This window comes from Lepidochelys olivacea (genome assembly GCF_965140295.1).
Source record: "Lepidochelys olivacea isolate rLepOli2 genome assembly, chromosome: 2".
In the NCBI taxonomy this organism is placed as follows: Eukaryota; Metazoa; Chordata; order Testudines; family Cheloniidae; genus Lepidochelys; species Lepidochelys olivacea.
Genome location: NC_140412.1, coordinates 267,898,336 through 267,922,866, shown reverse-complemented (window position 1 = coordinate 267,922,866; position 24,531 = coordinate 267,898,336). Strand labels below are relative to the sequence as shown.

The 24,531-nt window shown below is 45.8% G+C and overlaps 1 protein-coding gene across 3 annotated transcripts in view; it reads left to right on the top strand.

Annotated features, from left to right (window-relative positions):
• The window catches only part of MAP4 (microtubule associated protein 4), a 282,495-nt gene extending 258,738 nt beyond the window's left edge, over positions 1-23,757 (top strand). For all 3 annotated transcript variants that reach the window (XM_084620175.1, XM_084620174.1, XM_084620173.1), the window contains 7 exons: positions 2,402-2,530; positions 4,254-4,346; positions 6,668-6,748; positions 10,292-10,373; positions 13,037-13,149; positions 16,609-16,783; positions 17,056-23,757. In XM_084620175.1, the coding sequence (XP_084476301.1) occupies positions 2,402-2,530; positions 4,254-4,346; positions 6,668-6,748; positions 10,292-10,373; positions 13,037-13,149; positions 16,609-16,783; positions 17,056-17,060 (678 nt within the window). In that variant the 3' untranslated portion in view covers positions 17,061-23,757. The remainder of the gene's footprint in view (positions 1-2,401; positions 2,531-4,253; positions 4,347-6,667; positions 6,749-10,291; positions 10,374-13,036; positions 13,150-16,608; positions 16,784-17,055) is intronic.
• The last annotated feature ends 774 nt before the right edge of the window (positions 23,758-24,531 follow it).

Here is a 24,531-nt window from a genome sequence, read left to right as displayed (position 1 = left end):
TGCATTTAAGAGCTATTGGTAGTTCTCACTGCTTTCAGTCACTCTATGCTCACTGGCTTTCCTATATTCAGACTCTGCAGAGCTCCTTTTAGGTTCCCCATGTGCACAAGGCAGCACCATTAGCATATAGAGGAAATACACTTTGAAAGGTTTCATGGAAGTATTTGGAATATGAACAAAATTTCACAACTCTTTGATACGGAGAAACAGAGCCACACTCCTGATCTGAAGACTAGCTTGTGTGAAAGCTCAGAACTCATTTATTTTCAGAGTATCTGTTTGAGAAGAGGATTTGGGACTGCTAAAATTGTACGCCAGGTAGAGTAATGTGCCACTACATGGGAGATCTGGATTCAGGAGCAAGTCTTAGGACACACTGTCTCTGTTGACATGAGCAATGTGCTGTACGGGTTAGGCTTGAAGCAGAGGTGGATAGGGCAGCATGTGCTGTTCTCAGGACACCCTCTGGTGGCCACAGACAGATAACTAAGGAAGAGGGAGATGGATTGAGAGAACTGCTATGGGAAAAAGTAGATGCCGAGGTTGAAGGAGGGGGTAGGACATACCTTGAGGCCCTCATTTAATACAGAGGTGCTAATTAATTTTCTCCCTGTGATTCTCTGAATGAGAAAAGCCTTGGAATATTTCTATGGAGTTCCTTATAAGGGTCAGACATTAGACTGATTAATGTGTATTGATTTTTAATCAGAGGGCAATCATTAACATTTCCATCCTATACATCTTGTAAATGCAGAAACATGAAACTATTATCAGACATCATATAACAGATACTCCCAAACTTTGTGTGACCAAGTATTGAATTAGTAACTTGCCTTTAGTCCGAGGGCTTTACTTTGTGTAAAATGGAGCAAATTGCAGCACCCTTGCTTTTAATACAGAGGAGTGGTCTCCTGAAACTGATTTTCCATTCTGATCTCTGTAACCAAGGTGAAGCACTTTTTGATGGGAACCCTAGTCTCTGAAAGGCACACTAATCATAAGGGCAGTCATGAGCTGCATTGTAGTATACCATAAACCACATCACCGAAGGTACCACCGAACTGTTAAAAGTCCGGCATGTTATAACTGTAGATGGTCATGACCCCTCAGAGCCAAGGAGCCCAAAGAGTGCTTCCATGAGTATGTGTTGGGGTGCATAAAAAGCAGATATCTAAGTAATGACCGAGAATGTCTGCCCATTTAGGGAAAGCTGTGCCAGCGTTCACAAAGGGAGAAGCTTCCAAACAGGGTAAACCAAACCTGGCTGGAGGACCTGGAAGTGAGAACCAAGGGAGGAGTGCTCACAAATTGAATGCAAGTTGAGACTAGATTGGAGGTTGACTAACACCATTAAGGTCCTTCAGAAATCTGGTCAAAAGAATTCCAGAAGCGTGGAAAGCTTTCTGGCTAGACTTCAGGGCTGTCTGTTAAAGGGACATTGTACAATGTATTCCCTTGTTTGTACTCCCTTATTTTGTTGGATCATTTCCATTTCATAATAGCAGTAGGTTAGAGTGTATGTTAACATAGACTGTCTGTCAAAGAGAATCATTGTATTTCTTGCAGGGCTTTTAAAGTCTTCAAAGTTATTCTTCTTTTGGGAGTGTCCTAATAAACAGAGAAGTGTTGCCTGTGTTACTGCTGTATTATTAATTGGTTCAGCAGGGTACAGAGCTGCTGCAGAAGCCCTAGTCTTAAAAAATTCAGCTTTGAGTACACTTGCCTGTTGCGGTGAGCATTGGTTAACAAGTAAGAAATCAGCGGGAAAATGGGCCTCTCAGGCTGACACTGAATTTTTCCAAACCTGCACATTCTCATGTTGAACTAACTGCAACTTTTTGCCTTTGCACCAATCTTGATTGATTAAATCTTAATACACAGGATCAGGTAACGTTTCTTCATCGCTGTACGCAGCATAATGTATAGCATGAGCCACGGTAGGGTGGTGAGGGAGATGAGTAATGGGAATACAGGGCAGACCCATCCAGCGGAACGCTTAGTAGGGTTTCAGAGGTGGGAGGAAGTCTCCAGGTAGACCTGTGGAGCAAAAATACTGTAGGACAGAACCTGGCACAACTGTTCAGTTATTATGAGGCCGGGCATAATTCTTCCACAGAGCCGTGGCCACCTACCCCACTAGGAAGCGCTAAAATTCTGATGCATGAAGGGATCTTTCAAGAGATTCGCTTGTCTGAGTGAGACCGTGCCTTCTGCTTTACCAGTTCTAGATTTGAGATTCCACCTTGTCTCACCATTTTAACATGTTGATTTATAAAAAGTTCTCCCTGGCTTGTCCAGTCCACTGAATCTATCTTGGTTGTTGATTTGAATTCCATCATTTCCTCCCATCATTTACTTTGATTCTCATGGTTAAAATCATCCTCCATTTGTCTCCATCTAGGCTAAAGTAGAGAAAAAACCAGAATCAGCCGGTGCTGCGCGAAAGTCTGAACCCAATGCAGTCTCTAAAATGGCTACTACTAAAACAACTGTAACAAAAGAGGGTGCACAAAAGCAGCCCAATGGGAAAGTGAGTTTTGTTTCAGTCTTTTATCCCTGAAAGATGAAAGGGAAACTTTTTTCCATTTGAGTCACTTTCCCTTCTATTTAGCTTTTATGCTTTCTCTTGTCAGTGTCACTGTTCCCCTCCCTTCCCCACGTGCACCTTTTCCACATCTTTCCTGTATGTCCTGTGACACTGCCAGTAAAATACAGTCAGAAGTATTCCTGCTGACTTCACATATAGTTTTTTTCAAGGCCTGACTTACACATTGCTTCAGTGGTGTGCTCTGCCTTCACTTTTAGATGGGCTGTAACTCTAAGATGGGCTGGTCTTCTGTGAGGAAAACCTCCCTTCTCTATGGATGCATCTATGGATGCTGGGATTAGGAAGCGGGATCAATGGTCCTGGCACTTTCAAACAAAAAAGTATGGAGAACTGGTGACTTAATGTTCTCCCTGTAACTTTCTGGACCTAGTTTCAAGAATACTGTTCTCTAACCCCTCACAGCTGGTGGTTACCAGTTGTTGGCTTCCTACCCTGAAGTTCTGTCATGAAGTCTTATCCCAGATCTGAGCTATGTGGGGGAAAGGAGTAGAGAAGAGGAGGGCTGGCAGTGAAAGTTTAACTTGTGAGCTGGTGCTATCTCCTGAGATACCATCAGGTAGACCTTATATATGTATAGGATGGCATTGGTCTTGCTCTTAAATGTTTTGCTCCTCTGAATTAGAGCCAGCAAGCTGGTAAATTTCCATGGCAGGGTAAATGTGAGGGTCCTTGTTGCACTTAATCCAATCTACCTAAATTGGCAAGTATCATTTGAAAAATCCATGTTGGTGGTTCTAGCTACAGGTGATAACTTCAGTGTACAAAACCAAACTACTGTAGGAGGTAAAGCTTCCACCCCGTATTTAATTTATCTTCTTGTACCATGCGTGTTTCTGAACATGCTATACCGTAAGTAACCTCTAGGACTGAACTCAGGGGCTTGTCATAACTGATTTTATTTATTTATTTATTTTTTAAAGAGTAGAGTTGTAGCTTTCACTTAACTTTTGAGGGTTCATAGCCTTAGGCTTTTTTGTGTGTTTAATGGGTCTGGAACTGTTTGTTAGATACATTGTTTCTCCTGTATCTGGCTGGCATCAGACCTGCTGCCAATTAAGTTAAATTGGTGGTTTGACGACCTTCCATGTAGTTACTGCTTTCAGGATTAGGCTATACTGCTGAGAGGTTTTCAGATGCATTGCCTAGGATTTGAGTCGTTCCCAGGCAAACTGGAACAGTTTAAAACTGCAGAGACTAACCAGTGAGTGGGTCGTCGGAGGCAGTGACTTGGATCAACGAGATGAAAGTGTGAGAATGAAGGGATGGAGATAGCCATGTTTGTTCTCACTGCTGGAATGCATGGCTGAACATGCGCTAAGGAAGCTAGCATACAGAGTCTTCTTGGCAGCCAGGCGCTCTTGTACTGCTTGTCTGTACAATATGCTAAGAAAGTGTTGTCCTCCACAATAGCACTTAAGCTGTCACCACTGCCACTGTCTGCTTAGCTGTACTCTGCCTCTCCTTGTTTGTTCACTCTTTTTCTCTCTGTCTTTCAAGTTCTTTCACATGTAATGCTGAAGTTGGGTTGAAGTTTAACACAGCTCTTTGTTTATCTACCATGTTACAGCATCACTCCAGCCTGCCATATGACCGTTCTAACCAGTCCTCTTCCCTTGTGTTGTTTTTCCATTCTGTAACACTCTAGGTCCAGATAGTCTCCAAAAAAGCGAACTACAGTCATGTTCAGTCCAAGTGTGGTTCCAAGGACAATATTAAGCATGTCCCTGGAGGTGGGAATGTAAGTATGGACTCTGGACAAGCTGTCTTTCTACTAACTTCTTGTTCTGCTTTTTTATGTAGACTTTTGAGAATATTCTGTTTCAGGCGGATGAGCACGGCAGAATTAAGATTTCTGGGAGATGTGTAGGTAGACTTTTTCCTGAGCTGTAGTAGGTTAAATGTGTGAGCGTATGTTACATTTCACAGCCCTGCATTCGATCCATTTCCCAGTGACCTAAAGCAAGGAGGATTTTGCATCAGGAGAAGGACTTTGAAACACTTCTGGGGATGTAAGATTCCAATCTTTGTTTAGTTACTAACTTAAGAGCGACTTCTAACATTCAAGGCTACTGGTTTCACTGGAAATAGAGAGGTGAGCTTGCTGAGGTGTTGCGAGCTAATACTGTGATGGTTGTATACGCACTTTGAGTACACACTGTGGATTTCAGATGGAGATAGTATTGCTAGGTACCTAGAGCTGAGTGATCGGAGCAATGCCAAATACCCATCTGGATGCTGAAAAAAACATGCGCTTTAAAGACGTCCTGTGTTGACCTGACAGGTCACCTGTTTCCCAGTGGACACAGCCTGCATTACCTTTAAAAATATCTATCTATCTATCTATCTATCTATCTGTGCCAGAGTTTGTTTACTTTCTAAGTAGTGATAGTTTCTGGGAATGCAGAGTGTGGATGCTCGTAGCAATAGCAACTTTGCCACTGTTTTAAATAAGGAGGGTGACTAGGTGGAAGAGTCTGTTTCTTGCTGCTGCTAATTTTCCATTGTCCCTGTGCCCAACACACTGACAGCTATCGCTGTTGAAGTTCAGAATCCCTGTACTGAGTGGGGTGTCACCTATAGTGATGTCCTGGCTTTCCCTTCTCCATTCCACTGACTCTATGCCAGGGGTGGCCAACCTGAGTCAGAGAAGGAGCCAGACTTTACCAATGTACATTGCCAAAGAGCCACAGTAATACGTCAGCAGCCCCCCATCATCTCCCCACCCCACTAGCAGTGCCTCCCACCCACGGGCAGCCCTGCCGATCAGCGCCTCCCCCTCCTTCCCGATCAGCTGTTTTGTGGCTTGCAGGAAGCTCTGAGGGGAAGGGGGGGAGGAGCGAGGGCACAGCAGGCTCAGGGGAGGGGGCAGGAAAGGGTGGAGTGGGGGCAGGGCCCGTGGCAGAGCCAGGAGTTGAGCAGTGAGCGCCCCCCGGCACACTGGCAAGTTGGCGCCTGTAGCTTCAGCCCCAGAGCCGGTGTCTAGACAAGGAGCCGCATATTAACTTCGGAAGAGCCGCATGGGGCTCCGGAGCCCCAGGTTGGCCACCCCTGCTCTATGCAGTTGTGGGATTAAAAACTTATTAATGCAATGCTGTTTAAAAAAGCTAAAGTTAAATCCCTTCAGCTTCTCTTCCAGGATGGAGTGGGGAGGAAACCTGCATTCTTGGCCTGCAAATAGTCAACCGTTAGAGGCAAACGTAGTGCTTGGCCATGGACTCAGTGCATTGTCACCTGTTTGAGCACTTGCCACTCGCTGGACTTGGAGGCTGTAAATGCTGCCTCGAATATTGCTTGTGGGGCAGGTCATGCTCTGTTAGCACCTTCTTGAGAAATATGCCTGTGCATGGTTATGCATCAACTCTTGCATTCAAATTCTTTCATAAGTTACTGCAAGAGGATCCTGAAGACCTTCGTTGTGGGTTTTATTAAAAAAAGCTTGTTAAATCAAGGGCTAGTCATCCTTTTCACAGGTGGAGAACAACCTTTTCTCCGGGTGTAGGAAGAGCACAGCTACAGGTGTAATTTTCATTTAATCAGGCTTTTGTTCTCTTCAAGATTTATAACTGCTGAGACATTTTATATTTGTGCTGGGGTTGTCTCACATTTCACTTTGCCAGTGCTTGGCATCCATAGGGTTCTTTCAGCTGTACTGCTAAAGAGCAGCTGTTATGCACCCAAAGGGGCTTTATTTTATAAACCACTCCTTTTCTGTTGAGTGGTGTTTTGTATAGTATATTTCTGGCTGGGCCTCATGTACTTTTTCCTCCTCTGTTATCAACAGACATGTTACAGAATAAAACCTTGGGTTGCGGGGAATGTTTTTCACTTTATATTAAAAATCCCATGTAATAAACCACCAAAACTGTCCTCTTCTCTCCATTTTACTATTCTTCTATCCCCTCTAGGGGATGTTTCCAGCTCTAGGGAAAAGAGGTATCCTCTTTCAGCTCTTTGTTCTCCCAGTGTCTCTCTTCCTGTCACCACTACATCTCTTCTCCTCAGTCCACTAGTTAAGCTGTTCACTTTAAGAACAGAGAATAAAGTGCTTATCATTTTCAGGTTCCAAATGCCCAAAAGCCAGCTTCAGGCAGCCGCTCCCAGCCGTCCATCGCCCCCAAACCCAGCCCAGGCAGTACCAATGTGAGTAGAAGAGCCAGACTGGCACACCTGGCTTCTTATGATTGGATTTCCTTTTGTCCGTTTTGCATTCCCTCCGCTATTCCTGGGCACTGTACCAGGTGTCCGCTTCTAAGGCATTTTCTGTCCAGTCAGACAGCATGAGATAGTCCTCTCATTGCATCTGCTCATAGAAGCTCCCTGTTTCTATAGTTTTTAACCATGCAGCTGATGGGAATGATTGAAAAGTCCATGGTTCCAGTGCTACTCTTTCCTCAGTAATGGCTGTTGGGCATTCTTGGGGCAAGCAGAGTGGTTAGCAAAAGCTAGCGATTCAGGGTTAGTGTTGTCATTTTACAAAAAGGTCTGCTGTGGTAGAAGTGACTGGAACTTGCTAGCCAATTCATTCAATTACCTTCTGGGGAAAAAATTGGGGGTGGGTAGGGGGAACCTGCTTGCCCTGCCTCCTATGTGCAAGGGTGGTGACTGACTGTCAGGATACTGAGAAGTTGAGGTTGAAGGCTGTAGACTATTTTACTGCTTTCATTAGGTCTAGCAGAAAGACCCCAAAGCTCGCAGCATTAGATTTTACCTGGAAATAGTGTTTGTTATACTTTTATAAATAAGGAGAAAAAATACAAAAGCAAAGCAATAGAAATGAAATGTCTACTGTAAGTTTAAATCTAGCGAGGAGTAAGACATTTGGATAATCCATCGTACAGGCAGTCCTCGACTTTACAGCGTTATAGTTGCAACGAATGGCACGTACGCTGTTTATAAATTGACATCCTGTTTCGACTTAATGACATTGGTTTAGACTTTGACGCTTGGTCCAACAGTGTTCCTATGGGAAATTCAATGTTTTCAACTTAAGACACGATTTTCAGGAATCAATTGTGTCATAAGTCCGAGGACTACCTGTATATTCATTTTATCCCTGTTGTCAAAGGGTCTGGGTGCGATCATTCGGAATTCTTCTAAGAGCATGTGGGTTCTTTGGTGTCTCGAGGCTACCACCGTGTTTGAAAGCTAATGGAGAGTGGAAGGAGAGAGGGTTAGAGAGGTGAAAAACTAAAGGAAAGTATTAGTCATACTTCCTACCCAGAGTGCCTAAAGTCAGGCAACTAAATCAGCACTTAACTTTGGCCCCTGAGTCTGAGAACATGGCCTTTAGAGGGACAGGTTCAATAATTCAAGTTAGGCTTTGTCTACACTGACAACTGAATGACAAAATTTTTGTCGTTCAGAGGTGTTAAAAATAACGCACACCCCTGCCCTCGAAAGACACAAGTTTTGTAGAGGAAAAGTGCCAGTGTGAACAGCATGTTGTTGGCAGGAGCACTCTCCTGCCAACAACGCTACCGCCGCTTGTTGGGGATGGAAGTTTTTTGTTGGCAGGAGAGCTCTCTCCTGATGGTGCAGCTACACTGCACGCCTTTAGCGACACGGCTGTAGTGGCTAAAAGCTGCGTAGTGTAGACATAGCCTTAGTAGGAAGTGGGAAATTGAGACTCTTAAAAGAAACAGCTGTCCACAACCCTAAAGATTGTGAGAAATCACAATGACTTCTTCAAGGTCCTCGTTCATGTGTCCAGATGTTACCATTCAAATAGCCAAGTGACAGAATCTTAGTCCAGTTCTCACCAAACATCATATCATAAAAGCCATCATCACTAATCGGCAACTTTATTGGCAGACTCTGTGAAGACCAAAGACTGAATGGACCATGGCCACTGAACTCTCTTCTAACCCCTAGAGGGCTAACTGGCTCCTCCAGGTCAGGTTTGAGAGACATTGGCATGGGACAATATAAAGGGAGCTTATATTACTTCTGTGTGGACTGTACCTATTCTGTGAACAAAAAGAGCATCGAATCTAGCACCTTATGCAAGCACTAAACGAATCTGCACAATTACACACACGCCAAGTTACAAATACATGTGCACACAATGAAGCTTCTCAGTAGGCTCTTAATGGGCTTCAGCATGGCAATTGCAATGGTTTATAAACTCCCAGCCCTGAAGAAGAGCTCTGTGAAAGCTTGTCTGTCTTACTAACAGAAGTTGGTCCCATAGAAGATATTACCTCATTCACTTTCTCTCTCTAGTTTATAAAGAGGTGAACTCACTACTAAGGAAATACTTTTATTTTGTTTATATGGATAATCTGATACTAAATATTCCAAGCCAGCGAGGTACTAGAGAAGAGGATCTCCCCAAGTCCCCTCCCCCAACAAGTTAGTCCTATTAAAGTAACTAGAAGTTATGAATTCCTTGCCGGGGAAATCTTGGTGATATAACATCTTCCGTGCAGCATTTTACAAATTAACCAGGCAAGAATAACTTCATTTGCCACTGAAATGCAGCTTCCTCTGGGATGGAATAGGTCAACTGTTTAGTGGCACACAGCAATGCTACACAGCAGGTTATGGGTAGGAAGAGAAGACAGTCACATGGTATTGAAACTCCACGAGGCACAGTGTAGTTACTGAAGCTAGAATTCAGCCCAGGTATCGGGGTTAAAATCCTATTCTGGGGGAAAAGGCTGTGAAATCTTTAATAACTTAAAGTAGCAACAGCCTTGGCTTTACACCTATTCCAAAAGAGGGCATCTCCACCAGCAACCCTATGCTAACTTCATGCTGGGACGTTGACTCATTACTGACCCAGAAGAGGGCTATCTATTGAATCACTTACACTACTGCTGTTGCTGGTTTTCCAGAGGTTTCCCAGTCAGGTATTGTTCAGGCCCATATGTGTGTAGTTTGAGATTTGTCAAGAAAACAACCTTGTGATGATGTTGCTGCAGCAAATAAAACCCAGTAAATAAAAGATATATATTTCCATAGCTTATCTCAGAGAACCCCCACATCCAGCCTGTTTTTTTCTTAGCAGTAAGACACAGTCCTGGGTGTGGTGATGCAGTCTATCCCCATACGTAACAGCACATGCCTGTCAACATGCCCTAAAGAAACAGACTTAGTATCAGGTGGATCCACATCTTGGTGTGTTGGCTGAAGATGGTAGAGAGAAAGTTGAAGCCTCTAGTATATGCTTGGCACCACAGTAGGATAGCCTTGCTCCAAGTAGACCAATCCAGATAACTTCTCTCCTGGCACGTGGCTGAAGGCAACATGGGACAGGTTTAAAAGTCAAGGCTGGTGTTGGGTAGAAACAGTCTGGGGAACTTGGGGGTGAAATCGGCCTCTTTGGTCAAACTTTAATATTCCTATGCATATGGCATATGAGACACTCATTTCTGGTCACTATCCATCTCTACTGGTTTTGTTTTTTTCAGTACACGTTTCTACTTGCACATATTCACCCTTTGTTGGCTGGGACAGGGCTTTTGATAATCCTAATGAACGTTTGCCTTTTTCTTAAGAATTCTTGAAACCTACATCAGCAATGTTATTTGACACCTACCAGCCAGGTGATTAATGGGAAAAGTGTGGCAAGGGGAGATTAAGACCTCATTAAATATAAACTGCCCTTTGCGGTGGGACAGTGGTTTCCAGTTTCATAAGAAATGTTTCTTTGTTCTGAGTTGTTCCTTCCTGTCTCTGTAGGTGCAGATCCAGAGCAAGAAAGTTGACATTTCCAAAGTGTCCTCAAAGTGTGGCTCTAAAACAAATATTAAACACAAGCCAGGTAAAACTCTTAGTGTGCACCCTCACACTTTGTCAGTTAGTGAATATTGCATGTCATTCAGGCAGAACCTGTGATCCCAATTGGAGCAAGTGAGGTGGATGGATGGCATTCTGAAGGGAAGTATCTAGTTTCTTATGGATGCAGCATGATCTCCTGATTAGAGAAGGGGACTGGGAATCAGGAGACCTGATTCTAATCCTGGCTGTGACAATGACTTACCTTGTTCTAAGCTTGGCTGTAACAATGACTTGCTATTTGGGGCAAGTCACTGCCACAGCCAAGCTTAGAACAAGGCAAGTCACTTAACCCATCTGCCTCAGTTTCCCCAACTCTAAAATGGTGAGATACCTGCCTTTCAAGGGTTTTGAGGCTTAATGAGATCCTCAGAGGGAGGGCATTAGAGAAGGGTGAAGTAGTCTCTCTCCAGTTCTCCGGAACAGATGCAGGAGACCTTTTAGTGTTTTGCACAGTAACAATCCATACTTTATAGAACACCTATCCTGAAATGATCCTAAATCACTTTACAGAATGCATGTGCAAGAATCCTTTGTTCCCCACTGACAACACAGCAGAGGCACCAATTCTTCCAGTGTCTGAGATTTCCATTGGACTCCTCATTGAGCAGACCCGCTCTTTAGCTGAAATGCTGACAGGATCACAGTTCAAGGTGTTATGGCTGCAGGCCAGTTGTCTAAACTTTGCTTCATGTCAGATCAAGCCGACCCTTGAGTAAGCCCAAAGAGTATGGTCCAGGCCTTTGTCTTGCTGGTTTTTTCAGTAGCAAGGGACAATCATCCGCACAGAAGAGTCCCCTGGTAATGAAACATGCCTGTGTGAAGAAAACAGAGTTCACAGACCAAACCTGAAAATGAACACTACAAGCTAGTCTTTGTTTCCAAAGACATCCCCAGACCCAGCCTGAAAGTCTCTTGGGTTGAAAGCAGTTCAACCTTGTGCACAAAACATCATGGTTCAGTGCATCAAAAACTCTCTCCCACTTGGAGAACATAGTGTCACAAACTTGGCCTCTGTCTATTCAGTGCTTTGCAGTAACAAGCTGTACGCTACACTACAATAACTGCTCTTGTCCAGGGCTGATTAAAACACAATAGTCCTGCAAGAATTATCTGTTATGTCACATTTTAAAGCAATTCTGTGTGGCCAAAATGATGGGATAAAATCCATTGGCCAGAAAGGATTCCGTTCACCCATGCAAAGCTCAGAAATTCTTTTAAAATGCTGAGGAGCTTATGTATTTAATGATGTCCCTGGAGGGCTGAAATTGTCGCCAGTGTTTCACTATATGAACAGTTTTCTAATAAAATTGTTAGAGGAAGCAGAACAATACACTGCACGTCCCCTGTTACTTGATGGGGGTTGCAGCCCTCCCACGTTCATTGAGAACTTGCCACAAATCTCAAGTAGGTCTTTGGGCCTCTTTCCATCCCTCCAGCAGAGTGCAGCACTATCAAACATAAGAGGGTAAAGCGAGGATTTCCTTCTTCTATGGGTCGTGCTGTTGGCTGCACTGCTGACAGACGGAGGCCTTCTGATCTGTTCATGCAGCGTCATGGGAGCCTGTCTGGATTTGTTTAAATTGCAAGTGAAGAATAATTGAAGGTTTTTTAATATAAAGTCACTTTTCTCTGACTGGGAATCAAACCCAAGCTGTGGCAGTGAGAGTGCCAAATGCTAACCACTAGACCGCAGGTCTTCCTGCCCTAGAAAACAGTGATTAGTGGATGCAGTTTTACAGTTGCAACTGATGGAGATGAAGAGGGAATGGAAAATAAGTGAACATAACAACAGCCAGACTGGGTCAGACCAAGGGTCCATCTAGCTCTGTATCCTGTCTTCCGACAGTGGCCAGTGCCAGATACCCCAGGGGGAATGAACAGAACAGGTAATCAAGTGATCCATTCCCTGTCGCCCATTTCCAGCTTCTGGCAGACAGAGGCTAGGGACATGACCATCCCTGCCCATCCTGGATAATAGCCATTGATGGACCTATCATCCATGAACTTATCTAGGTCTTTTTTGAACTAGATAAACTAGTGGAGGAATGCAGCGAATGAAAGGGAGTCAAAAAATCCTACACCAAGATCGGGTCGTGGATCTCTTGCAAGCATCCACTTAAATAATGAGATGAGGTTGTCAAAGGACATGGAAGGAGAGGTGTCTGCACATGTATGTGAGTGGGAAGTTAGAGGATGCGATCAGAAATGACCTTGACATTTTAAACGTGGATTGACTGTCCTCCTTTGGAGGAGAGGAGTTGGAAGCACCTCTGGTATAATGAAGGTGGTAATGTGCAGTTCCTCCTACATACCCGTCCTAACATGCAGCATTCTCTGCACAGGGGCATCTCCAGGGTTGGACTCTGGAACTCATGCTTGCTTGTATTGTGGTTTTGTATGCAGAGGTGGAGTTCACCAGCTTTCATCTTGACAATGATCAGATTTGAGCCCAGGCCTCAGTTGGTGAAAAGCTGAGACACTTAATGCACTGTTCCACCCTACACGCTACAAAGTAATTGGCTTAACGCAGAACTCTGGGGGTGGGTTTGGAGCAGGAGGAGGAGGGAGGTCCTGGGTCAGACTCTGCTCCAAGTGCTCCCCTGTTCTGAAACCAATAATGAATTCCATCCACCTCTCTTGTTCCAGGGGGAGGAGATGTCAAAATCGAGAACCAGAAGCTGAACTTCAAGGAGAAGGCGCAGGCAAAAGTGGGCTCTCTGGACAATGTGGGACACGTGCCAGCAGGAGGCACAATGAAGGTATGTGTCATTCTGCTCTTTTTCTTGAGCTCAGTTCAGCTCCCTGTCTTGTTGCTAATGCATCCCAGTTGCCCCCTTCAGTCAGCCTGTGGCCATTTACTCATTCCCAGCATCACTTCCATAACCACTCTGTCATTAAATCCAGAAAACAAGGAAGGGCTAAATGGGAGAGAGCTCTGAACCATGTCAGTATCCATTCTAGATGGGTCCCACCACATGTCTCTAGAGCAGCAGTTCCAAACTTCATTGTACCGGAACCCCTTTCTGACAGCAAAAATTATGACACGATCCCATGTAGGGCTGGAGCCGTACCCTTGCCTCAAGCCCTCGGGCTTCGGTTTCCGCCCCAGGCAATGGGGCTCGGGCTTCAGCCTCGGGTCCTAGTGAGTCTAACGCAAGCCCTAGCGACCCCAATAAAACGGGTCACGATCCAGAGCGTGAGAACTACTGCTCTGAGAGAGCAGCCTGGTTAATTTTGTCTCCCTCCCTCTAGAGGGTCTGAGAAGAGGCTTAACCTTTTAGGCTAGATCTATAATCAGATCCATTGTTGCATGGGTGAGAGGAAAGACTTGTGTCCGACTTTTGCTCCCTCCATTGTGATATTAGAATACCAGCTCACTCGTCCTGGCTAAGTGTTTGTGTAACTTCGTTATTGCACCAATCAGAGCAACTGGAATGGCTAGTTGGAAGCTCTCTCCCAAACAGAGCTGCTGAGATCAGTGTGCTCTGGGCTGTAAATACGCATTTTACTACATCAAGGAATCTATCTGTCTGGTAGAATCCTCCATGGGTGGGGTTAACCTCATACTAAACCTAGCTCTGAACCCTTTCTCTGGATAACTGTAAGAATGAATTCTTGCTTTAGAGTTGGGATGCTATCTTGGTACAGCACTTCTCCGCCACAAGGACATCAAACTACCCTCAGCCACAGCTCTGTAAACTGCACTGGTGCATCTCTCAGCTTTACTACAGCCATGAGGCGTCTGCTTTTAGGGGTGGGAAATCACCCCCATTTAGATGACCTCTTCATTATGACTGTGCAGGCTAATGTACCAAGCCATATACACACGAGAATGGAGCTGGAGTTCACACATTCGGGTAGATTCGTTGGCACCAGAGGTTTAGTTCTAAGCACTATGGCATGGGAAGGAATCCGGTGTTCCAGCACAAAGGGCAGCAGCACCTCAGCCCCTGGGGAGAGCACTGGAGAAAAGCATCCCCTTCCAAATGCTTTCGCTTTCCATTGTTTCAATCCTATTTGTTCGTGATTGACATTTATGTTGTGGGAGCACCGAGAGGCCATGTAGGTTGGGGCCCACTGTGGTAGGTGCTGTATCCAACAAGATCATAAACAGTCCCCGTTCCAAAGGGCGTGCAGTCAGGGAGGTTGTGGAGGGGCTGGGATAACAGCAGATATGGCAGGATTCACACACACACAAGGATACAAATAGACCCCATTAAAATTGAGACACTGCCGACCATATTAATTGAGGGACAAGTAGGATGTTTCCTCCATTTTTGAATCCTTTAAACTTAATTTTAGCTCCCAGACGATCCGACTTTAGCAGGCAGATGGTTTTAAGCAGGTATAAACGTAGCTGCTATGTGAGGGTAGGGGTTAGAATCTGATCCCTGTCCTACTTTATGCCAGGCTGCTCCAGCTGTTTATACTCGACACTAATTCTACTCGGGTTGTTTGCTGATGGCCAGTGTTGTCCAGTGGTGCTGGGTTCCATAGATCGTGTCTCTGTCACCTCCACATCCAGCTTGCATTGTGAGTTCCCTGTCAGAGCTGGACATTCGTCTGGGTGTGCGAGAGCCTAGCGTGCCTAGTACCTCTTCCCTCAACACTGATCCTGCTGTCAGATCTGATCTAACTCTGTTGCCAGTGTGTGAGGCAGACTAGACTGTCCAGCTTGTTCATCTATAGCTCTGTGGGCTGTACAGGGCTCTCGGGAGTCAGACCTTGTTTAAACCAGTAAATCACAGGTACTTTTCTGACTGTAACCGCCCTCTAGTGGTCTGTCAAGGTGTTAGGTGCAAGACAGCTGGTCTTGCTCTGCTTGCAGAAGAGTGGTGTAGAGGTGGGAACCTTGCAAGTTTCTGTGTGTTTTCCTTCAGAATTATCTAGGTACCAAAATTATGGTTGTGTTCATGTGGGTTTAAACCCCAGAAAGGGGGGTCAGACGGGTGCACTGTCTGTCGAGGCTGCACGAGAGTGGTGGGGAATTGCCAGCTATTGCTAGATTTGCAGCCCCACTAGGCAGTGTAGGAAATGGCCATACCTATAGTCAATAAGATTTCTCAGCCCCCACTCAGATCCTCTGAAAGGAAACGGCAAAATCATTGTTCCAAATGCATTCCCTTGGCCGCTTGAGGAACCCATTTTGTAAGGGCTTTCTCCAAAGGAACATGGTGAGCAGGAGCAGGATGGTGGCCGAAGTATCATGGAGTGCATTCATTGTTAGTCAGGACCATCCACAGCACCCCTCGATACAGAAAATACACAGTACAGATGAGTTCTGTCTGCAGTGCTCACTCTGCTCCTGTGAGCACAGCCTGCTTCCAGATGGTGTCTCGTCTTTTCTCAGCCCCCTCCCTTGCTGCTAGTCACATCTGCTGAGGGGCTTTCCAGATAATTCTGCATTCCCCTGAAGAAGCCACAGCTCTATTTTAGCAGTGTAAACTCATTTTCCCAAGAGCAGTGTACTGGAAATCAGCAATTCCAAATAGGATCACCCTTGTTAAGGAGAACATGCCACAAAACAGAATCCTATCCCTTGAAGAGCTGCACCAAATGACCACAGACCAGCTTCAGCCAGTATGGCAAGGATGTGGTCTTTTGTGCTAACTTGCCTTTGTGGGTGTGGGATCCACTGTGGATTATTAATCTGGCAAGTAAGCAAATAAGCAACAGAAACAATCAAATCAAGGAGACTGTCTCATTGCAATATACTCAGATTACTTATTTTCACAAGTCCCTTCGCTTTTAATCCTACAGGGTAATGCTTGGTAGTCTTCTCATGGGTGATGGTGTCACTTTGTTCCAGTCTTCTTGCTGCTAGCCTGGTACTCCATGTGAATGTACTGCGTGTTCCATGGAAATGACTAGATGTTTAATAATATGAGCGCTCATTCAGTGTCGGCTATGACTAGCTAGCTGAGATGTGGCAGGAGGCCAGTGAGGTTTTGTGAGGCTGGCTGGGGTTGTGGGTTATTGAAGCACGTTGCTGCCAGATGTTGCTCTGATTGAAGAGCTGCTCAATACAGGTGGGTTTTCAGGAAATCAGGGAGTTGATTGTAGCGCTTCTCTGCTGCATTTCTAACCACCCCCCATCTTGGTGCGTGTGGAGGGCTCTCGGTGGCACCCTGACTGTAGTTTCTTCATTTCACTCCATTTCATTCCCATCCTTCTACTGACACGGCATTGTCCTCCCCAACCCCCTTGTTTCATTATAGCCTGAGGGGAGTGAAGAGGCAGCGCTGCTGGCTCAGGCCCCTCAGAATGGAGACGTGACAGCGTCCCAGGCAGGCAGTGAAATGCGGGAGAATGGAGTAGGGCTGACTGCGCCCGCTGTGGGTGGTGGTGACCAAAGGGAAATTCAGAGCTTCGGCACTCAGATACAAGAAACAAGTAAGTGCTCGTGCCTTCCTCTCTTCTCAGCTCAGCAGGGCGGGGAGGGGCGAGCACTCGCAGCAGGGGCGGAGCAGCCTGTGGACGTTGATCTAACAGATTTAAGCTTAAAGTTACATTTTTCTGTCAATATTTTGCCTTATTTTTAATGAAGAAAATTGCCTTTTATTTTCCAGGCATCTAATGATGACATTATGGTATCATCCTCCGCTCCCCTGCCCCCTCTCTCCTCCCCTTCTCCCCATCTCACCTACCCCCTTGTGTCGCTGCAGATTGAATCCCACAAACTGATGTTCCGTGAGAAGGCTAAGGCTCGCACGGACCACGGAGCGGACATCATCGTCTCCAAATCCCCCAACCTTTCCAGCAGCACTTCCCCCTGGTGTAGCACGTCCGTCAGCGAGAGCCTGGGCTCCATCGCCTCCTCGTCACCGCTGCAACAGCCGGCTCCCCATGCAGAAGACCTTTCTGCGGTGCTTTCTCAGCAAGGCTTGTGACTTGTCCCCACCCACCCCGCCTCCCATGTGCTTCCCAGAGTAACTCAGCTTGGATCCCTTAACCCGGCACTTGGCTTTAGGTGGGAAGGGGACAGCATTTTAGCAGGGCTAGCTTCCCTTTCAGTGGTGCTGTCTGTCAGCAGGGCAATGTAGTTGTTCGCCCATACGGCCCAGGAATCTGAGGTTCATTTCATTGTGACAGTGGCTCTACCTTCCCCAGTGTGTCTCAGGCTCTGGTGATCCTCTCCTCACCTCCAATCCTCTTGCTCTTAGGAGGACATCAGTATGAGTCTGAATGACGTGTTTCTTAGGGACAGGCAGCTGGAGAGCTCTAGACTAAACATGTGCTTAAAGCCACTTCTCGTTCTGGGGAGGGCGCCAAGCCTCATTCTGTTGCTGCGTTTGGGCGGAAGTGGTGGGGCTGTGCTGCGAGTGGCCCAAGCCAGGCCGGAGTTAATGGGGATAAGCTGTGATCTTTCTCTTTGTTAACTTTTCCTCCTGCTGCTTCAGTTTCTGCTGTTCCTATTTAATGATTATCTATATTATACACACACATTAGGCTGTTTTAACTGTTGACTTTAACCGTTTCATTTTTTTTTTGTGACGAAGTGTTGATGATTTATTGTGCTATGACCATGCTAAGTTTCCTTTTCTCTTTCCTTCTTTCCCTAACCATAGGAATAAAGACATTAACCGCTGCTGCAGTGCTGGCTTCTTATCGACATATCCAGCAATTGTAACTGTTGTTTTTCTTTGTGTTGTTTTTTAAAATATTTTTAAATGATGGAGCAAATTCATGTAATTAAGCCATGTCTGAAAGGAAAGGCATAAGAATGTGCTAAAAAAAAAAATCTCTTACTGTAACAGTTCAACCAAGCCTTGTATTGACTGCAACAAGCGATGCTAAAGGGATGCTTAGAGAACCTCCTATCGGGGTAAATAACCAAGCCCTAGAGGATGCCCTGGCACCTTTGTAGTTGCTTCTGTTGGATTAACAAAAGGCGCAAAGTATATTTATTAACTTGAATAGCCACAGACAGTTTGTTGATCGTTTTTTTTCTTTGCCATGGTATCAGGCCAGGGTCAGGGTATCAGGTCAGGAAGCTGCTTCAAACAATATGTTGCAGGTTAATGCAGGGTGTGTGTTCTGATGCAAGGGATCCAGTGTGATATGTATTATTTTTAACAAATGTTAAATGTAGGGGTCAACAGATTACCTGGCTAGATGCAATCTGGTGGGAGGCTAGGATGGGGAAGAAGTGAACAGCCGCCTCCCATTCAGGGAGCCAGAGAGGGAGAGCTGAATGTCTGTGAAGGGTTGGGAGGGGCAGAGTAGGCAGGCTTACAATATGAAGGCGGTACAGCCCTGGCTTGTCAAGAGATCACACACCATTGTGGTTTGAGCTCCTTGTTTTATGTTGCGAATGACACTAAAGAAACAAAATGTATATAAAAAAAATCTGGTGTTCTTGAGTCATCAAACTAACTTAAAGCAAAAAGCAGAATAACAAAACACAGGGATCAAAGTTAACTGACAACAGACGTCTGCTAAGGGGGCTGGCCAATTTGAAGTATGGGGGGCGGAGAGGAGCCCACAGCTTCCTCTGCTTGTGGGAATATTTCTCTTTGGGAAGCTGACAGTGACACGATAACCCGGAATCTGTATTTACACACAAAGATTCTTATTGCACTTGTATTTTTTATATTAAAGTTTGCATGATTTCTAATAAAATGGCATTAAAATGTAATAGTTTGCATCCAAGTGGTCTGCTAGTCTTGTAAGTGCTTTTTCCACTAAATACGAAATTGAATAAACAATGCAGATTTGCACCTGAAAGGGGCTGTTATATATACCCTGTTCTCTCCATAAAACTCCCTCTGTTCCCCTCTTCCCCATCACTACCACCTTTCCTCTCCAATTCATGCCACACGCATGCTACCCTAGGACCAGGGAGAAGCTGCTGGGCTCATCAAATTCTCCTGCTCTCTTTGCTTGGAAGTTCCAAATAGTTGTTTACATCTTTCAATGCTTGTTTTGAGGGTCCATCCCGAGGGGGTTCAGATTCTCGTAACCTTTTTTCTTTCCTGCAATGTTTACCTTGCTCTGGAGAGATGGACGCTGGAGACATAAGGCTGAGGCTGCACAACCAGAGGCAGCCAGGGCAGCACCATATCCAGTAAGCCAGTAATAGCCAAACCATCCATTGAAAGATTGCTCCCTGTGGGGTGGATTAGGAGGTGGCCCCATAGACAGTTGCACTTGCTGTCCTGCTACCTCAGTAAGGGAGGAGAAACCTATTCAATATCAAGCACCCTCCCAGGGTAAAATGGTTGAATTGTGTTGTGATGCCCTGAAGCACTGTGACAGCCGCTCTGGCTCTGCAGGTGCTGGCTCAGATCTCTATGAACATCAAGAAAGACCCATCCACCTGCATGTACCCCTCCCGGTATATATCACTGCCCCTTCTCTGATGCTTCCTACGTTTTGTTACTAAATTCTAACAAGATCTCTTTAAATCTGTGAATTGGGATTGAGCGGGAAGGGGGTATTTGAACCAGAGAAATGGTTTTAAGAGTCAATCCCCTTAACAGGAAAAGGCACAGACTTTGCTTCCCAAAGCAATAATGGAAGTTTGCTCTGAAATAGGAGACCTGACAGGGCTGCACTGGCTGGCACATTTCTGCAGTAGGGTAGGTGCACATCACCCAAAGAGAATTTTTCAGTCCTGTGTCTGCAGGTGTGTGGTGCCCCAGCTAAATTCCTGTTTAACACCAGATGCTGGGATTGGTGGTAATCTGAAGTCAGGCTTGGGGCTCCCCTCCAGACCCAGGAGTTGAGAAATGCGCACTAATGAGCGAGGTACCTGTGCGGGAGTAGCTGATAACAGACTCCAGCCACTGCTGTAAAATCCAGCCATGTGCTCCAGATACATATGGCCAACGTTCATTTGTTTTCTTCTGAATTACTCAGAGAGGTGGAAGCAGAAATACCACGTTCTTTTCACTTCATGCTGCTAGAGACCACAGGGAAGAGTAAAGCCATTGAGGCAGGATGTGTCTGATGGTCCTTTTTACCGATTTCACAGGGTGGCGAGTGTTTAGTTCGGGGGCCATGATAGGAAGACAGGTAGCAACATTGCACTTTATGTTCTGAGATTGCAAAAAAAGAAAGAAAAAAACTTGTTTTGCTAAGAGTTAAGTTTTACCTCCTCCTCATCCCTCTTGATTGCTTTTCTCCAATGAATTGGTCTGCAGCAGAGCGAAGGCCTATCTCTAAATGTGCACAAACCGTCCCAAACTCTCACAGGTTTCAGCTGAACGCTAAGAGCTCTCTGTGCTTCTGTGCCACTTCTCTCTAACATTTATTGTGCCTGTCTTTAGGTGACTTAGACTAGATCCAGATACACCAGTTTGGTTTTGTTAGGACAGCGTCAGTTTTACGAAGAATTTTTGATTTTATTTTAAAGAAATAGCTGTAAGTATTGTTAGCCTGGGAATAGTTGTGTGTGTGTGTGTGTGTGTGTGGTTGGTATGGTTCTGGTTTCCTATGTAGAGGGATGGGAGCAAGCGCTGAGTTATGCTGAGACCTGAAAATGAAAGCTGCGGGAAGCGTTACTGTCTATTCTGCAGCAGGTTGGAAAATCTCGCCGAGAAGCTGAAAATCCCATTAGTCCTGGTCTGCCTTTAAATATTTGGGACATTGACCCACTAATTGAAAACTCATGAGCTGTTACCTCTCACGGCTCAATGCTGCTTCCATTGCAGTCAACCACTGACTCCAGAGGGAGCAGGATTGGCCCCCGTGTGGGGAAAGGCTTCTGAGCCGTGTTGACTTGCACTGCTTGAAGGAGCCAGAGGCTCTCTTTTCAGCTGCATCTTCTCCAGATGACCCATGTAAAACGGAAGGCTTCTCGTGAGCCAGGCTCCTCTTCCCAGACATTAGGGATGCCAGTTGGGCAGGGTTCAACTGGCAGGATGTAGAATAATGCCAGCGATCTGTGTGTATTCTTGTTAGGGTTGATCCTAGGACTATGTAGTAAATTCCCTTTTGAAAAGTGGTGAGTTGAGTCTGAATTAAATGTGGCTTGAATGTAAATGTTCCTGGCCTGAGATGCCCTTGTAGAAACCAAAGGAATTCCCTGGGTTTCAGGTATCTGCAAGAAGCTGGCATGGCTTGGTACAGCCAGGGGACAGGTGGGCTGGGGTTGGCGTTCTTTTCCCTGGTGGCTGTCAGGTTGGGTTTCGTAAGCACATCTGACAGGAAGCTTTAGGCTACAGTGGACTTGACTCATGATGGATGGGGCATAAAAGCAACCTGCTGTTGTGGTCTCAGAGCAGAGCAGCCCCGTGGCAGTGTGTGATGGGCTGGAAATGGGGATCCACCCTGCTAGCAAGAGTAGCTCCATTGCAGCCATGGCAAGGCTAGAGGGGAATGTGTGTCCTAGGGCCATGACAACTCTTACCTTTGGGGGAAAAGGAATCTTTTTCTGGGCTTGTGATTAAAGCTGGGATTGGCTTTGAGATGTCTGTAATGGCTGATGCGGTGAAAGGCTAAGAGGTGAGGTTAATAGGCTCTTTGGAAAGTGACTCCTGCAGGAGCTTGGAGGTTCCTTTTCTGTGATGACTCTTGGTTCCACCTTCCATACTTGATCTCTCTCACACACCAGCATGTGGCATGGGGGTGCAGGCAGGGCCTCGGTGGGAATGGCTGGCTGCTCAGTGCCTGGGGACTGTTTAGTTGACAGTGAGATACACAGTTCAGTGGGGCTTTAATACTGTAAAACAAAGGATATTCAAACAAACAGGTGGATCAACTCAGGGCCACAACAGCAGGAGGCTGCATGGTCTGGCTGCATTGGCCGTTGCTGTTCCAGGGCTGTGCAGCACCTGGCCCCACAGGCTGGGCTACAGCCTGAGTGTGCCTCCTGTTGTCATTCTTGGTCCCTTACTGCTAGGTGAGTGTAGTTCTCTGTGCTGATCCTTGCTGTCGTCCCCTGTACACAGAGTAGTGCGTCAGCGTGAATGAGGCTCTAGACTAGAACCATTGTGTGTTTGGTGCCCTCTGAGCAGAATTTTGTTCTCCGACACGAGAACTCGGTGTCTTCCAGATTCTCGAACTGCCAGGATGCCCCATGTTCCACCACAGGTGACGGAAAGAAAATGCCAAGACCTCTTTAGCTTTTGTTGGACCACTGTGCAAAGGCTCAGTAGGAAGAGTAACTGGTTAGTTGGCTGGAGAAGTGTCATCTTTTTGGGGTGGAAGAAATGTCATTCTGCCCAAGTATATGCAGTGTTGTAGCCGTGTTGGTCCCAGGATATTAGAGAGACAAGGTGGGTGAAGTCGCATCTTTTATTGGACCGACTTCTGTTGGTGAGAGAGACAAGCTTTTGAGCTACACAGAGCACAAAAGCTTTGCTCTCACCCACAGAAGTTGGTTCAATAAAAGATGTGACCTCTCCCATCTTGTCACTCCGCCCAAGGGCAGTTTCTGTGTATGGGGCGGGGGGGGGGGGATTCACAAGAAGATTCTTCGCTTCCCAGAGGAGTTTGACAAGCAGTAGAAGCCAAGATAAATGTAGAACTATGGAAGAAAGCTGTGGAAAGCATCCTCCACCTTTTGTTGCCCTTTGCCACTGACAATTTAGCTACAATATATATATATTTTCCTTCTCACAAAAGTCTCACTTAATACAGGATGGCATCTAGTGTAAGATCAGTCAAGACTCCTTTATTCCAGCCCTCTGCTGACTTCCCTTTCCGGCATTTGGTATTGCCTGAAGGCTCAGTAATCCCTTAACATAGGTACATGGTGGAAAAGGCATAGAAGGAAAGTAGGAGAGCGGGGTGGACTGAGAGCCAGGTATGCTCTGAGCACAGGGCTAGGAGCAACGTTCTAATCCTGGCTTCGATATTGTCTCCCTCTGTAGTCTTGGGAAATCACTTAACCTCTTGGGCTCAGTTTCCTCATCTGCAAAACGGGGATAATAATAGTAACTTCCCAGTGGAGGTGTGAGGTAGGATTAGTGTGTATAAGATGCTCTCTAAGGGTTAAGTATTAACATTTTTGTGTTGTAGGAATATTATGCAGAGGCTCCTTCCGCGTCACATGAGATGCACCATAATGACTGAGGAGAGCACAGAGCTGTCCAGTTTTGGCAGCGACTGTGCAGCCAACTGTTGCTGTAATGTTGAGTGATACAACATTATCCTATAATCGGGAGGGGGGAGATTATTGCATGGATGTAAAGGCTGAGACTCCAGCTACTTGGGAGAGGTGGTAGAATACTAGAGGGGGAGTGCAAACCCCTTGTACTGACGCCAGGGAGTGAATTCGTACTGGTTTACTTCTGCCTTTGTTTCACCCTCCTTGTTGACTGTACAAGACTGGTGTCTCCATTAGCAACATTTCCTGATTTGATGTTGTGATTCTTACTATTGTAAAGGATTGAAATAAAGCTTCTAGATGTTCAACCTTGGCACCAGTGTGAATTTGCATTTCTTTGGGGGCTGATATTTTTCTGGGAAACAAACCGGTTCTTTGGATGGTGGGTTAAATCCTAGGCTGCTGCTGAGTAAATAAGGCACGGGCAGAGGCAGGAGCAGGGTACATGCATTCTCCTGCCGTATTTGCATCTCCAGCTCTACGTGTAGTCAGTCACTCAGCCTCCATATTCCCCTCTTCTCTGGACCGACCTCTACAGTGAATACAATGCAGTTGTGACATGGGGATCTCGCTTAGATCCTAACGCACCCTGTGCACTGATGGTGCTGTATAAATGGCTTAATCTGGGGAGCTCGTTTGACAGTGTAACAATCCTCTGCCCTGTGGTGTGCTTGGCTGGGTGGTAGCAGAATGGACTGTCATGTTTCCTTCAGCGTCACTGGTGCTGCTTCTCACCAGGAGTTGCTTCCCCTGTGCTACAGGGAGCAGAGAGGAACTATGTGAGCAGAACAGCAAACTGGAACCTAAGTTGAGTCCTGACTCCCAGCTGTGAACCTGATTGTGTGACTTTTGGCAAGTCACTTACTGTATCTTGGCCTCAGTTTCCTGATATGGAAGATGGGGGTAAATCTTACTTCCTGTGGATACTGTAATGTTGGCAAAGTTGCTTTGGAGATCTAAAGCTCAGTGACCGGATTTCCAGCCATCATGAGCATCTGCAACTCTTCCAACTGGGAGCTGTGGGTGTTGAGCACTGCTGCAAATCAGGCTGAGAGGCAGAATTAGAAGAAAGGGGAGGGGCAGAAAT